This window comes from Homarus americanus, unplaced genomic scaffold (genome assembly GCF_018991925.1).
Source record: "Homarus americanus isolate GMGI-L3 unplaced genomic scaffold, GMGI_Hamer_2.0 scaffold18547, whole genome shotgun sequence".
In the NCBI taxonomy this organism is placed as follows: Eukaryota; Metazoa; Arthropoda; class Malacostraca; order Decapoda; family Nephropidae; genus Homarus; species Homarus americanus.
In genome coordinates this window covers 641,617-659,017 of record NW_024725521.1, presented here as the reverse complement: position 1 = coordinate 659,017, position 17,401 = coordinate 641,617, and the positions used below count along the sequence as shown (strand labels likewise).

Sequence of the window (17,401 nt, the reverse complement as noted above, 5' to 3'; positions counted from 1 at the left end):
ACCAGAAACCTATGGGTGCTATCCATACATTATAAATACTACTCCACCAACAAAAGACTTCCAGACCTACAATATCATCCAAGACCAGGAATGTGCAGCAATGAAACACATCTGTACTGTCACCCAGGTGTGTCGTCTTTGAGTCACCACACACAACCCTCGGATAATAAGACACAACCTTACTGTGTTACAATAAAACCATAAGCCTAACCACAAGTTTGTAAAGCAAGTGCATTCCTCACTGATCTTGTCACTCATCCTACTGATATTAAATATCTAAGCATCAAATTCATGGATTACACCAGTTCAGAAAATAATATTGTAAAACTTTAATACCTTGTAATCTCTGAAATATTTTACTGTACTGTATACCAAATATTAAATACTGATTTATATATTAAGAGCAAGATTTTATGTCTAAATTCTGAATTTATGATTTATAGAAATCTATCAATATTATCAATAAAAAATGCAAAAAACTAAGCTGCTCTTGTATAGTATGCAACTGTGTGCATATGAACTAAAACAATTAGTAAATAAATAAATATGCTGTACTGTATGTGCACTGCAAGTAATCCACTAAAAGAATTATTTGTATGCAGAAGTGGTGTGAACTGCCAGCACAAATAAGGGACCTACAACACTAAGATGAGAGTGATCGTGTTCATGAAGACTAACTAAAACACTAAACCTATGACATATTCCAATGATCACATTCTGATCCTCAAAACATAATAGGCCTGTGGTGAACATGTGTTTATTCACATGGGCAATACTCAAGTCAAGCAATATACAAGCATACTAAAGTACCAGTCAAAGCTTTAAAATATAATTAACCTTTAGATAAGAACAGGACATAGTAAACATTAATTATTACAGTTCAATATATATATATATATATATATATATATATATATATATATATATATATATATATATATATATATATATATATATATATATATATATATATATATATATATATATATATATATATATATATATATATATATATATATATATATATATATATATATATATATATCACAATACAAGTGCTTTGCTGGTAATCTTAATAAAAAAATATATATGACTGAGCTTGAGTACCTTTTTCTACAGTATTAAAGAGCACATACAGCACAAGGCAATAGTAGTGTACATATGTACTCTCAACTTTCACACTCCTTTGCTTGTGTCAGAGCAGACAAATGATGTATTACATGTAGACATTCTAATCCCTTCACAAAATGAAACTAAAACAGTAAAGAATGATAAAGTCTAAACAACCACTGGTCTCTGAGGTGCATCTATGACAGCAAAGGAGAATCTAGTACAAGTGCACACCTGGCTTTAAGCTGAGGTACAATCCCATTCCCTATGGTAGACACAAAAGCAATGAGGAACAGGTGTTGACAACACTTCAAGGTGAGGTGCACAGAGAGGCAAAGACACAGACGGACAAATGCATGAGCTCCCAATGCTAAATATATAGTGGTGGATAGATTGACTGGTAAGCTGTTGATAAAATGACTGGTAATCTAATGAGTAACCTGATGGTTCAAGTGTCTTACACAAAACTCAAGTCACAAATAAACGAATAAATACAATCATAGACAAAATATGGAATAAACTTAATAGGCTATAATTTAAAATAGCTGATAATAAAGAGGGAGATACAGTCAATCAATTATTAACAAAAGAAAATAAGGTAAGGTTTCAGGAAAAAATAGCCAAAATGGTGATCTAGAATAAAGAATGAAAATGTAAAAGAAAAGTGAGAACATCACAGCAAAAATTTAAATTTCAAACAGCCAGCAGACAAAATAAAAAATACATGGGTAAAAGGTTAAAAAAATCAGGATGGTAATCACAAAGAAATGGCATTACAAAGTTCTGAAATGCAAGGATAATAGGTGAATTATGAATGACTGTGAATCAGACAATAATTGGGGCATTGGAGCATTCAGTACATATTATGGGAAGTGTTAGCTGCCTGAACACTGACAGGCCTGGTGGAGGGCAGGCTGAGTGGAACAAACACTTGGTACTTACCGCCCGGTTCATGAGTACCCACGTTGTCCTGACTGCCCACTGCTCCTGAGGGCCCGGGCATTGCTGAGGAGGTAATTTATACATTATGGATTACATCAATATATACACCAATATCTTAAATTTAAGGGGAAGTAAACAAGCAAAACTGTGAAAGTTTCAAGAAAACATATATTAATAATCTACACTTTGAAGAAACCAAACAGTCACCTATAGTTAAATACATGACATATCCCACAAACAATCAATCCCCTGGTTCCCCCAGGTACTTCATCAGACAACCAGAACCCCTATGAAACTAGTGTTACACCCACAGTTCTAATATGTCGGCAAACTCCTTTGACGACACAATAATCAGAAACTAAAAGTTCAATACTGTATCAATAAACTACAGTATCAGACACAACTAACCACTGCACCAATCTTAAAACTCACAAGTAATCTTTTGACAAATTTTATACCATAACCTACTTTTCAATTTATACTTATTCCCATGACAAAATCTTTTCTTCATGCCTGTTTTTCACATAGCATAAAACTTCAGTCAAGCAAAATAACTAATTGTAGAAGTTCATTAGTAACATTTTGAATCCTGATATTTAACTTTCACCGAGTATAAGCTTGGAAAAAAGTTACATGGTTATTATACATACTGTAGTTAGCTGGCTAAATATCTACTCAACTTAAGAGTAAGAAGCAATCAAAATTTTGAGGCGATACTGTGTTAGCCATCTTTTTGTAACATTAATCATTTTTGTACCTATTACGGTAGATGACTGTTTAAACTCCTCAGCACACTACAGAATGAAGCAGCCACAACATTATATACTCCTTTACTTCTAAGTGTGTCTTATACATTAGACAAAATGTGCAAACTAATACCTACTGGTATTAGATAAGGTCAAAATTATTTTCTTCACAGCAACCAGAAACTAATGAGTCACCCTGGTATTATTTTGATAGATGGGTGGATAACAGACAGCGAACACTAGCTAGCACACTTTAATCTTCAATTAATAAAAACATAAAGGTGTAGAGAAAAGTGGTGTCTTCTCATTCTGAATTTTATGACTGGGTCATTCTATATACAGTTATTCTATAGCATGAAATGCAAATCCAGAATCAGAGAAATGGAAAAATGAGTATTGTGTAAGCATCACCAATTTACAAAAAAAAATTTCATTTATGTGAGTTAGCCCTGACAATATGATGGCATGGATGCTCTTCCTATCGTCAGCCCACTTTTACAGATTGGCAAAACCTACATACATTGTGAGCCGGATCTGGTTGACACTACTCTCTGGCCAAGACAGGTATGCAATGTTTAGCTGTTTACAAGTCAGAAATTACAGGACTAAATCAATCCCAACACATGATGAAATGAACCAACAAAACCGAACCTGACCTGACCTGACCTGACCTTGCCAATTAATCTTAGCTTACTTTTTGGTTTAACTACCATTAAGTTAGGCCTGGATGGTTCAATTCATATGTGGTCAAACATAATTTAGTTGTAATACCTCAAGCTGATCACACAGACAAACTGTTGTCATTTCTATGGCAATTTTCTCCTTTATCTGATAATGGATTTGCATTATATACAGTCAACCCTCACTTTACGCGGTCCCACTTTACGCGTTTCCACGTTTACGCGGTACCCTGCCGAAACCGAAATGCTCACTTTCCGCGGTGTGTGTACCCTTTTACGCGGAGAGTGGCGCGAGCAGGGTGCGCACAAGGTAACCCAGTCATCAAAACATTACCGAGCTCTTCACTTGCCACCCACCACAGCCGGCCCAAGTCAGTGATAGTGATGAGGATATGGACTTTGAGGGGTTTGACAAAGAGGCCCTGCAAGCCTCTGTGGTGGATAGTGATACAATTGGTACAAGTGATACAGGTGAGGGCCAATAATCTGCCCTCTGCCTCGGAACCAACCCCCCATCCCCGTGTGCCCAGCCATCTTTTCTACTAATGTAAGTGTTAAAAAACCTAATATTATTGATATTTCTCTTAATTATTAATTGTGTGTGCATACCATCATAAAATTAAGAAGTTATTTTTACTACAAAGTAGGTATTGTGTCTGAAAAAGTGGAGTTTGGGGGTCGGCCCGGTCTCTATTTCAATTGGTAATCCCATATGTTATGTTGTTCACTTTACGCATTTCTCACTTTACACGGGCCGCCGTGGGTTGAATTAACCTCGTAAAGTGAGGGTTCACTGTATATATAAAGTGCATTGTATTGAGAAAGACAGTAAAAAAAATATGTGTAATAAGATGAAGCCCATTTCCATTACCTTTACAAATGTACTATTAGTCCGCTACAAATTTAAGTATTGTATCCTCATCCAATAATGTACAGTAACTAGAGGTAATACTGTACACTCATATTTTAAATAAAATTATAGGTTAGTGGATTACCTTCGTAAAACTTGAATCAAACTATTTGCATCTTAACATGGTGGAACAAAATAACAGGAGGGTGGAGAGCACTGAACGGTACTGTATTGTTATCCTTGTGGTCAGCACACACAACACTTACAACCATCTACATACTGAACAAACATGCCTATGCATAAATGCACATAAACACAAACTTACATACAGCAAGCATAAACACATGCAAATATAAACACAAACACATAATGTATACATACAATACTGTAATCCTATTACAGTAGGAACATAAGCATACCACATAAAAACATACTCACCCATACAGGCCTACACAAATTGGTTCATACAACTAAAGAATGCAGGCATGTAAAAATGCATATACGTATTGTACTGTATATACACTACAGTATGTGTATAGGATACAAAAAGACACAAAGGAATTCATAAAAAGAGTACATGCAAATGAGCACATCATTACATGTATAAATACTGGAGTTATACATGCATAATAGCTTCTGCCTACATACACATAAACACACACAAAGCACAACACAATCACCCAAGCTAGAATGCATGCACATAGCCCTGCCAGCAGATGAAAATAATCTTGATGAAATTGTAATGTACTTTGTTTCAAGTAATGTACAGTCTTGGTCAGTAGTCTTGAACACTTAGCAATATCTGGCATCTACTTCGGAGTTATACATACATGATTGGGATAGACAAATAACACTACTTGTCATCACATATTATGCATGAACCACAAAATGGGATAAAACTCTCCTTAATAACTAAGATCTTCAGGTACTTACATGCCAAATACTGTCAAGCATTCAAGACTTTTGACCCCAACTGTACAATTAAGTGCATGTAAGATGCGGGATACAGATAACTTTATACTGTATACAGTGAACCCTCAAAGATATGGACCTGGTAAATCTGGTTTTCGGAACCTTCGGACAAAATTTGTGGGTTCTGGGAACTAAGAAGCCTCCCTAAGAAGCATTCCCAAAACAGAACAATGGCCATCTTGGGCCTGTGTAACTAAGATGCCAGAGTGCAGGCCACAGGTACCCGAGGCAGGAAACATAACAGAGTTGTCAATTGCTGTTTGCAGGAATATTATTTTACTCACTCTAGTAATAATACAAAGTTTCTTATTATGTTATCATAGGTAAATGTGTCGTTTACTGTATATAATTTGTTCATCACTGTTCACCTCACCATTTTCAAATTAGACTACAACATGTGTATTTCTCCTATACATATTGTATTTCGATTGTATGCCTGGCAACAGGAGCCTGGGAGCGAGTGAATGACCGAGTTACAGCGGCATCTGCTATTGTAGCTCTCCTCGCTCCTTGCCATATTTCACTAGATTTATTGTTATTATTAGCATCTGATATAATAGTAATTAATAGTGATTAATCATGGCATTGTAGCCAGGTTAGACTTGTCACTAACTACTAGGCTACTGAGCCAAGTTGTGAGGTGTTATGGTTGTTTTTGAACTCGTATTTTTGGGTAGATATACATAACTTTATTTACTTTTACTCAGTTACATGCACACACCATCCTGCATACATATTATGAAAAATAAATTAAAAACAAATAATTGTCCTAAGGGCAAACACCTACCCGTAAAGGGAATATACATTACTTTGCACACGAGTTAACTAGCTCAATGAGGAGGGAGGAGAGCACAGTGTGTTAGGGGGTGGGGAGCGTTGCTATGGAATCGGCGTCACAACTGGTCTCTGTTGCTATGATAAAGCAGGGAATGAATGCAAATGGTGACTGTGTTAAATTCGCATTTGGCTTTTAATTACTGATTTGGCAATAAAAAAAATTTATTGTAACTTATTTATTGGTATTATTTTTATTCATTCCTCACATTTGCTGGTACAGGTACTGTATACAGTCATTCCTCGACTTACGACGGGGTTAGAGACCGACGACCAGGTCGTAAGTCGAAAATGCGAAAATAATATGGAAAATCTAAAATGGGTGTCTCTTTTTCTTCTCAGCACCACGAGAACTCTCACTTTTACGCTTGCCAGTCATTTTAAAGGGAATTACAAACGCTAATTTTGTCACCACACAGCGCGATCACTAACGTCAGGACTCAAAAATACGTAATTTGAAAAATATTTTATACGGCTGTGGCGGTATGTCCGGGTGGTCGTAAGTCGAAAGTCGAGGAGTACCTGTATATTAAGAAAACTATGGCTGCATTTTTTCCTTTCCCCTACTCCCTATAATGGGGGGGGGGGTTGGCATCTTATATGCCGTAAAATACGGTACTGTACTTTTGGTGTGTTTTATATCATTTCTTATTGTTTTTATAGATTTAGTGCATTCACCGGAAGATTCGGACAATCGGCTTTTTCGGACAGGTGGTCCCTATTAGTCTTGATCTTTTGGGGTTCACTGTAGTACAGTACATGCTCATTTACAAGGGCAAAAATCCCTTCATTCTAGATGGAGAAAATTTACTTTTCCAAATACTGTAAGGAAAGTTATTTGTAGTGTGTCAGTAATTTCTGATGCTGATTAAATTTTGACTCCCTGATGCTATGAGTCTTGTCCCCAAGATTTCTGATGATGATATATGATGGTATTTCTGATGATGATGTTTGATGAAGTCATACCCTGTACAGTATTTATACAGCAAAATTTAGTTTTTCTCCATTTAAGTTTGTCTAATAGCTAAAAAGTCAGACTCTTTTGAGCTTCCAGACCATGTTTACAATACTTTAGAGTGACAGCATAAATTGACCAAACACTGGCACTTAAGGCTGAGCACGGTACAGTATATTGTTTGGGTAATCAGTAAGTCTCAAGTCTGAGTTTCTTGTGTTTATATCATTCTCATGTGTGGATGTCTTGCTTTCATATTCTAATTTATATTTTGGGAAAGATGTGCTGCTGAAGGGTGATGTTGGCTTATGTAAAACAACAAGGATGTATAAGAATGATTAACAGGTTTACAAATGAATAGTGGAATACTTAATATGAGAAAAATAATTGTGATACAGTACTGAACAAGATAATAAAGTCAAGGTTGGGAAAGATAAAAAAAAAAGCTTACATTCTTCAGAAGTTGATCATACAACAAATTCCAAAATGTTCAGTCAATCTTGCTTCTCATGACCTGCTATTACTACAAACCCTGGTTCTGCAGTAATGCAAGTTATGATAATACACACTCTTGGGGTTCCAGAGGGGGTTGCCACACCCTAGGTGAATGAGGCACAGTCAGCCATCAGTTCGCCATGCATAAATGTTTATGGTACAGTATATAAATTCTATATTTCTGAAGCTGTTTATGGTTGTTGATAATTTTTCTTGTTTTTGTCTGATGCATTTTTGTCTGTGGCCAAAATCTGAACCCCCACATAAAATCCTGGATCCTCCCTTTATACAAAGTTCCTCTCCATTCTGCTTAGTCTAACATCTTTCATTTTTGTATATTAGACCAATACAGTATTATCATTTACTGAGTCTACCCATCCCTTATGAGATCTATCTCTCTCCTTTCTACCTTCATCAGTATTATGATGACAATGTTTTTCACTACCCTATAGAATACAGTGTCATATCCATACTTCCAGGAGGGAATGAGGGGAGAGGGAGGGGGGAAGGGGGAGGGGGGATGGGGGAATCATACCAAGACCAGTCATTAAATGTATCCTAACAAGCTAAATCAACAGTGCAGTACTAGTTCTTATTTACCAGTGACAATTATGAAGCACTTTAAAGTTGGAGATTTAAAAAATTTATAATAGTTTCTTGGGGCATGATGCCAACTGGGTAGAGCAGGTTATGCCCCCCTCCCCCCCCCACTATATCATCACTGATGAATCATACTTCACATATACTGTACAGTCATAGATTCATATCCAAGAGTTTCTAATATTTCTCACATATTCATCATAATGTCACTTCTATATAGTATTTCTTATACTGTGAAAGTCACTCATTTTACTGCCTGTACAATATTCTTTCTTGCTTTCTTTCATACCAATTCTTTGAAATTTTTTACCACATAAGCACAGTGAGAGGCCAGAACAAACATTATACGTCACCCCAAGCTTTTAAGTTCCTCTGCCATTTCCATCTCTTGACCTAATATAATTGTACATTATAGTACACAAACACCCATCTCTGCTAGATACAATCTTGCTCTTATCGGCATTCATCAAACAAAAGCTGCCGGAATGACACAAGATGAACATCCCGAATTTTTTTTTAAATTCAAGAGAAAATTTGATGACGCACTAGTTTACACAAGTATGAAAAAAGTACATTGGTTTCAAAATTTCAAGCTTTACTGTAATACCTGCACCAGCAGTTTCAAAAAAGATCAGTATGAAAATATTCCCCCACCACATACACCACATGTTTGTTAGTATAAAGATAACAGGTGTCAAAATTCGACTGTCATTTGTTTAAGTGAATGCTCGTTTTCGTATAAAGAAAAATGGTGACTATCATTATAATAAATGTGACTATCATTATAATAAAATTTTCGTTTATCAGGCATAGTGTACATATATCAATGGATATCTGTATAGTACTGTACAGTTATGTTTGATTGCTGTATTGAAAAAGATGACAGAACCCCTCATTAGTGGAAACAGAGAGGCTATATTGAAGGAATAGGATATAAAGCCATACACCACTCAACACCATGGTTGCAATTCCAATCAATCAAGCACACCAAGAAGAACTGAAAACTTGCCAACTGAACATGTTAACCATTACACAGGAATACAATCTGCCAGTCAATCAACATTCAGGTTCTCAATTACTGCTGAGTATACAAGAGGCACAACAACTGCACACACACTGGCTAGTTCATCTGGAACTCCTGTCACTTGTACAACATCATGCTACATCTGTTTATTATTCCTTGCATTGTATTAACCCAAAGTACTATACAGTACTGCTCTCAAGTATGTTATTTACACCACTTTTAACAAGCATTTTCCGATTCATTCGTCCAAGATTCACCTCATCCGCAACTCCAATCCATGACTCATCTACTCATATAACCCACCAGAGATGTCATCTGTAAACTGCCTCACCTACCATGTGCACCGTTTACCCCTCACTCAAACATAAACACCTCTCCAGTGCTCTTGCTGACTCCTCTCTTACTACTCCTTGATACTATAATGCTACTACAATACTGTTTTTCAACAACTAAGGTCTTTAAGTGCATTACAAGGTTAGTAATTACACTAGTCAATCAACAATTAAAAATTCTAAGAGAAAGAACTCTCTGGTTATTACCCCTTTCAATAATACGTTACTGCCATGAGGTGTTCTAAATAGGGCAGTTTTCTATAACTGGAGGGGAAATTTAATGTATTTTATTTGGCTAGTACTGTACAGGTACTGTATTAATAAGTCTCCTTTGAATACAGTACTGTATGTGTTTTTAATACACCCATATACAGTATAAATATCTACTGTACAGTGTATATAGTACATATATTTTTCTCTATTTATAAAAACCTTTTTTACAAGAATATAAAGACTAATTTATAGAACAAAAATATTGAGTATTGAGAAGTGGGGGAGGTTGTATGGATGAGGAACACCATGTGGCAACACAGAAGACTTAACCCTAACATTTTACAACTTCGACTTATTCCTACTTTCACCATAGAACACTTCCCCTCTTATGGACATATTTCATTCTATAAACACGAGACAACATCCAACAGTTTCTCATTTATCCCATACATTATCATTCCTTGCAATAATTTTGTCAACTTCATCAAGAACTTTTGTCAGATCCATATAAATACCACACAAAAATTCTTCAGTCTCCAGATAATTCTCACTAATACTCCTACTGTCAACCCACAATGTTCTTTCCCTAACACACAAACTCAGCTCTCCATTTATATCAATAATGACTCAACCATACCCCTGTCAGGCATACTTGAAGTTGTTCTCTATAGTTTCTCCACTATTCACGTACTCTTATAATTTCCCTGGTACTGTACTATTCCCACTGTAAGACATAACCAATGCCTTCTTTTTAGCCATTCTATTACTTTTCTGGGCAGATATTATCCCTTCTTGGCACATGAACACTTCCAAACTTCTCGACAGCCTGCCTCACTTTTCCACACATCCTACTTTTCCTCATGCCAACTTGATACTTTTCATTCATTTCCATTTTCTTCAGTACATGATATCACCTGTCAGTGGTCTGTTACATACAGTAGCTGCTCAAAAAATATATATTTCCTCATTTTTCTTTCACTTTCTCTTATATTCTATTACATAAACTTTTTTTCGTTTGTTCACTTGGCTTTTTTGCTGCATTCCTTCTACTCATACTGTACTATTCATCTCTGGCCATTAATACATACTGCCCACAATCTCACCAATTTTCCTGTGACGACCAACTCTTAAATTATTCATCCCCATCATCTACCTCTCACACACAAACTTTCAATATATTTCTTCATGTCTTCACAAAAATTCTCTTTTTGTGTTCCTCAGCACACTAGTACTGCATTGTACTCACAATAACTTTATCTCTTATAATTAATTTATAAATTCATCTGTAATATTCTGGGATTGTTCTCTTTACATTTAATCACTTAAACCTCATGTTTAACTAATAAAGTAAGGAAAATTATGAACAAGGGTGTGTACTTGTGTGAGTTGAATGTACAGTACTGTATTCGTATATAAACCGATTTCATATACTGTATAGTCCAACCCCTGATTTTTTGGTAACAAAGCCCAAGTTTTTCATGTATCTCTTGTATAATTCGATCCTAACTTTAGAGAAATACTAGGTATAATCATAGACAAGATTTGTAGCAAGACACCAAATTCACACCAACGCATCTTGGCCATAAGCACCACAACAGCTGACACTATGAACTGTGTTACCAACTATGAAACTGAATTTTCATCAGTTACCAACTCCTATGAGGACCAAGACAGTAAATAGAAGAAAAAATACTGTATTGCCATTTGGCTGCAGGAAGACAAAATTTGTCAATCGTTTCACAACACACAGGAGACAGCTCAGATCCTTCACTCCTCCCTCCCCGTTAAGTGTGAACACGAAGTTTATTCCCTGTATGTTTTTTACTTAATAGTAATTATTTATTTTATATTTTCACACATTCTGTATGTAAGACTGTGTTTGCATGTAACATACAATAGTTAAAAAAAATAAATAAATAAAATATGTACAGTATAACTACCCTAAACTCCTCCCAGTGACTGCTCTATCCCTATCTTCACTTTCTATCACACCATTTTCAATTAACAGCACTCTCAAATACCTGAAATTTATGTCCTCCATTATTTCATTCACCACATGTTTATACATGCATTTCAATTCACAAGGTTGTATTACTGCACCAAATCTCTATCTGATTTTTTTTTTATTCTATGCATCCTCTACCTCCCACATATTACTATCAAGCATATTACCTGCATTGCTTCTAACTTGCTTCTTCCTCTTGTAAACAAGGCACTTACTCCCATACAATAGTTTTGTTTAAATGTTCCCCTATCTATTTTGTCACCTCTGATACATTCTTATCTCTTCAAAACAATCTCAATACAGCTATAATATTACACTCTTTCCTTTAGCTACTGTAACTCTCTGATACAAATTGCAATCCATTGTTTCAATTACTGACACATCGACTCCTAGATACTATACCTGCAATACTTTATTTCCTCCACTGTGTTCACTGAAACTAATATTCTTATGTCCCCATTTCCATTTTCTTCTCATTTTCATAATTTTACATTTCTGTGTATTCATTATTAAGCTTTGCCTACTATAGTACTGTAAACACTCTGTCGACTCATTCATTTGTATATCTAGCTTTTCTACTCAATTATCTGCCAGTAGTGTCACTTGATTCTTCTCTCGCCTACACCCGATATCCCTATAACACTCAAGCTCCATCGCCATCTCTTTTATTAACCACTGAACAGCAAGTAAGGATTCTCTAATCCACCCCCATACACACAAAAACTGGATCAAAAGAAACATGAAATATCCATTGACCTATCAAGGTATACTGTACCGAGTAACAATGACCACTGACAACATCAGACATCCTTGACATATTGGAGTTCTTTCTCCACCAGGAATCAATTCCCCATACTGTACCATAACACATACTTCATTTCATAAAAACTTTGAACAGTATTAACAAATTCCCACTTTGTTTTACTATTAACTAACCATATGCTTTTTCCTAGTTCACAAATGCCACAAACAAATTCTTCCCATTCTCCTGACTTTCTTCACTCATTTCTACTAAATGAAAGAACGTGATCCACACAATGTTTTATTTTCCTGAATCCAGCTTTTCTTCCACCATTACACTCAAGGTACACTATACAGTACAGGTGTATTATAGTACAGTGGTCCCACGGTTAACTAACGCCTTGGTTAACGAAATTTCGGTTAACGAATTACCTTCCATAAAAATATTCAATTCGGTTAACGAACAAAAATTCGGTTAACGAAAGTCTTACAAAATGTTTCAACATGCTTTGACTTGCTCACCAGCTGGAACATTAGTCCGCCAATACAGAAATCGGTTCTAGGGCTTACATTTGTTAAAATTGTAGTAAATATCAAGAAGGTTGTACTAATCAATAATTTTCCAAGTTTTATATTAAAACTTTTAGTCATTTTAACACTTATTTCACATAATTGCAGTACAGGGAACTAGTTTTTGGTGTGCCCATCAGCCACTTCACTCACCCACCAAGGCCTCAGTTTGTATCTCTGTTCAGTGGAGGAAACATCTTGCTTGTGGGTCTCTTGAACACAGTATTTTTATGTTTTTACAATACAATTATTGGTCATTCTGAAATTTATTTAACATATTGACAATATATAGTGCAGTGCAGTGTTGATTTAAAGAAATAATCTTGAATTACGCCTAGTGAACTTAAAATTTTATGGGTGAAATGACGGCATCAAGCATGGGGTGATTTCTCCACCCCCACTTCTAATTCCCATTATCATCATCATCAACCAGGAGCCTTCTACATACACACCACAAAGTATGTGTACTTTACTGCATTTTTTTTTGCTTTGTATGTAATTTTCGGTGAGCTGGAACCAATTACCCAAAATCCCATTGAAACAATGGTTTCGGTTAACGAACGACCTTCTGGAACGAATTGTGTTCGTTAACCGAGGGACCACTGTACTTTCTCTATGGACCAACATGTACCTTCCCAAGGGTATAGTACTGGGATCAAAATTTATTAAAAAAACAACAATAGCCAGAGGGAGTGCTAATTACTGTGGTACATAAAGTATTGCAGTGATTACCCCAACTCTAAATTTAATGACATTATGGAAACTTTTGATTACTCTTTTCAATGTCTATTAGACATTTTCATAGAAGGAAGACAACTCATCAATCAAGTGTTTGGTTTAAGGAACACAAGCAAGTGGCTTCTGAAGAGAAAGAATGTGACTGAGGAATTTTTGGATCTAGAAAATGAGATGATACAAAATGGATCAAGGAGATACTCTAAATGTATCAGATAAATGAAAAGTTCCTGAGTGCCATTTTGAGTTTTACAGGAAACTGGCTTGCAGCAAAAAAAAGGCTGTGTCAAAAATGTGTGATGTTGCTATGATTATTCAAAACTGATTTACACAAGTAAATCAACGTAAATAAATGAGTTGCACATGAGCAGCTAAGGAAGGGTAGTTTTTAGCCTATTGTGGTCCAGTGGATAGCTGTCTAACTGCCAACTTTGGTGGTACGAGTTCAAATCCTGCCATGCACATGAGATTATTCTTATTATTCTTATTAATTATTTATTATTATTATTATTATTATTATTATTATTATTATTATTATTATTATTATTATATATATAGCCTATATATATATATTTTTTTTTTTTTTTTTTTTTACATTTATGAAGTGTTTCAGATACTGTACTTAGAAATACAAGTATGAGTGAGAGGAAGGAAAAACCTCCTAGGTGCACTGATTAGTGTATGATGAGAGAACCTTATGAAAAAATGCAAAAACAGGGATGTGGTGGAAATATCAAGCCATCATTATCATAGTGTATTATCATAGTGGATTGAACTTTTTACTCAGCACGCAAGAGGAAAAACCAAATAGGATAACAAGGGAAGCATTTCCTTTAATGCTATATGTAGGGTCAAAAAGGTACAGAGACTAAGATATAAAAAAATCAGGAGCAGTGGAAATAAAATACCAGGAAGTAAGGAACAGGGAACAGTCCAAGGTCTACAAAAGTATGTCCTGAGAGGGACACCAATATAAATGGAAAAAAAAATAAATAGAAAATCTTGGCCTTATGAAGCATCACAGTTGATGCTATTTCTTTTAATCATTACAGTAAGGTCAATAATGGAAAATTCTGGCAAAAGTATGGAGGGGTAAAAAATGGAAAAGATGGCAAGCTAGTGTAGTCACTAATTAACAAAGGTATCCCTCACTTAATGAATGGATTAGGTTCCTGAAAAACCATTCATTAGGTGAATTTCTTTATCTCAAATAACAGAACAAATGGAAAAAATAAGGTTTTGTTACCCAACGACAAGAAAACCCCGATATCATACCCCGAAAACATGAAATCAGTTCACGAACTATAAAAAACCTACCTCACTAAAAAATTTTTTACCCAACTACTGTAATTTACTACCCAACACATTAAAAACATTAATAAATCCTATTACGTCCTATGGTTTCACGTAAATGGACCACTCTGTAAGGTTAACTCCCCAATATAGGGACAAAAGTAAGAGAGTGATCCAGGAAATTTTATGTCCAAATTAGGAAAACAAAGCTCTTGTATGCACCAATTATTATCATACATTACAGCCCAGGGTGACCCTCCACACTGATGGCTGGCACTAATCAAACCATTACTACAATGCTTCTGTCACAACCCTCTCCCTCAGAGAAGAGTCTAGAAGTTAAACACCACTACTCAACATTGAGAGTCACACAACTCTGAGTGCTCCAGCAGCTTGCATATTGCAGCACTCCCGTGTCCACTATCAGCTACCTTTGTTTTCTAGCGACAAGCCTCAGTCCAGTTGAACTTCACGATTAATTGACAGGAATAAAGGAGGGTTCCATTTCCTTGCCCCACCTAAGCTATAAAATGAGATTTCCAGGATAAACCCTCCATTTATAGCCTCAAGCTGGTCAAGGAGACTCACGTACCTAACAGCAGCCAGATACAAAAGAAACCCGTAGGCTCTACTGTGCCGCCACCCCCAAAAAATAAACAGCTGAATGGAAATAAAATAATGTCTCTATTTTTAAGTCTTGGCCCCCTCTTCCCCTTTCCAGAAACTTATATATGCCACTGACTAGCTAAATTCCTGAAGACAAGAAAAGGTTATCAAAAGCCACATGAGAGAAAATTTGTTGACTGACTAACTTTTCACTAAAGATTCTTCCTAAACCCATTTCAGTCTCCTAAACACTAATGTCTCTTGGGGAAGTGTCAATACTGTAATTTCTGATTATATTAGAGGGCTACTCCCAACAGCAACAAAAACTGTAAGTCCCACAAAAATATAACAGTGGTAGAACTTAGTTTTGGACCTGTTGTTTACACGAGCACAAGTCTCCTTCCCCGAATCAGAATCCAAACAAGTGCTACTGTGACCCAAAGGTTCCAGATTCTCCTTTTGTCTAATATTGGACTGAAACCCCAAGGGATGAACATCTCTTACACAAGGTGCCTGAGATTTAGTTGTAGGTACTCTACTCTGAGACTTCTTCCTTTATTCCTAATGGAGTAAGACAGAGGAAGACCTACATGAGATTTATTTCTTGAATGTAGAAGCCTCTGGACTTTAACCAATATTCCATTTTCTCCAACTGTTCCTAATCATACAGATACAGTGAGAATGGGTTCCAGTCGATAAAGAAGTCCACTGAAATGTTCATCTGCCTCCTGTCAGCCCTCAACTCTAGTCTTATTAGGATGACTATTATATTATATTCCAGGTGAGTCAGTACAGTTCCCATGGAGCCAACAGTCAACTTTATAAGATATGCTTTAGATGAGCTCACCAAGCAAAGGACCTGACCAATCAAGGAACTAGCATAAAAACAGGTACTAAGAGGAAATGGCAGACAGTACAGCTTCCATTGCTTAGAACTCCAGAGTAAGAGTATTCTTACAGGTGGAACATGCCTCTAATCCACCTCAATTTCACCTGCTACCTACACTTTATATTTCTTAATGTGTATTCAACTTCAAACTATGGTAGATTTTCCAACCCAACAGACTAGATACCCATCTAGTTAACAGAATACTCTCCAAAAGTTTAGGCAGAGAACTGGAATACTAACACAACTGACATAAGTCTTGCAAAACAAGTCAAATTAAGGCTATATATAGGTAACTATGTTCATGAAGTGGAGCTATCCAGGAAACAGCCTACTTTAAGTAAAGGAGATGGCTGGACTGTGGTTTGTTACTGGAAATCCAAAGTAGCTGATGATGGACAAGCTACTGTGTGCAATCTGTCACAGCACAATAACTCATTTAGCTCTCAGTCTTGAGTGGTGACTTTCACTTCTCAGACCTCCCTTTGAAAGACAGGGTTGACATGGTTTTCTTGAATCTAATCAAGGTTAAAAGTCAAGTTTATATTAATACAAGACATTACTGGGTTACATCTTCATTAAAATCTTGCATTAAAATCCATAACAGTTTGTTTGAGTTTTTGCATTCACAACACATAAACTGCACAAAGGAAACACAGACAGAAAGCATGCATTTTTAAGTCTTATACACAGAACAGTGGAGGATTTTCATATTATATATCTAACTAAACTACAAAACCTTTAAGAAAGATCAGATTTTGGAAACTTCCAGTCCTTCCAAGAATTACACCTTTGTTGGTCAATAAACTAAT

At 35.8% G+C, this 17,401-nt stretch overlaps 1 protein-coding gene across 8 annotated transcripts in view; it reads right to left on the bottom strand.

The window, feature by feature from the left end:
* The window catches only part of LOC121865201 (protein bric-a-brac 1-like), a 106,169-nt gene that overhangs the window by 56,678 nt on the left and 32,090 nt on the right, over positions 1 to 17,401 (bottom strand). For all 8 annotated transcript variants that reach the window (XM_042364530.1, XM_042364533.1, XM_042364534.1 and 5 more), the window contains exon 6: positions 2,053 to 2,115. In XM_042364530.1, coding sequence (XP_042220464.1) covers positions 2,053 to 2,115 — 63 coding nt within the window. The remainder of the gene's footprint in view (positions 1 to 2,052; positions 2,116 to 17,401) is intronic.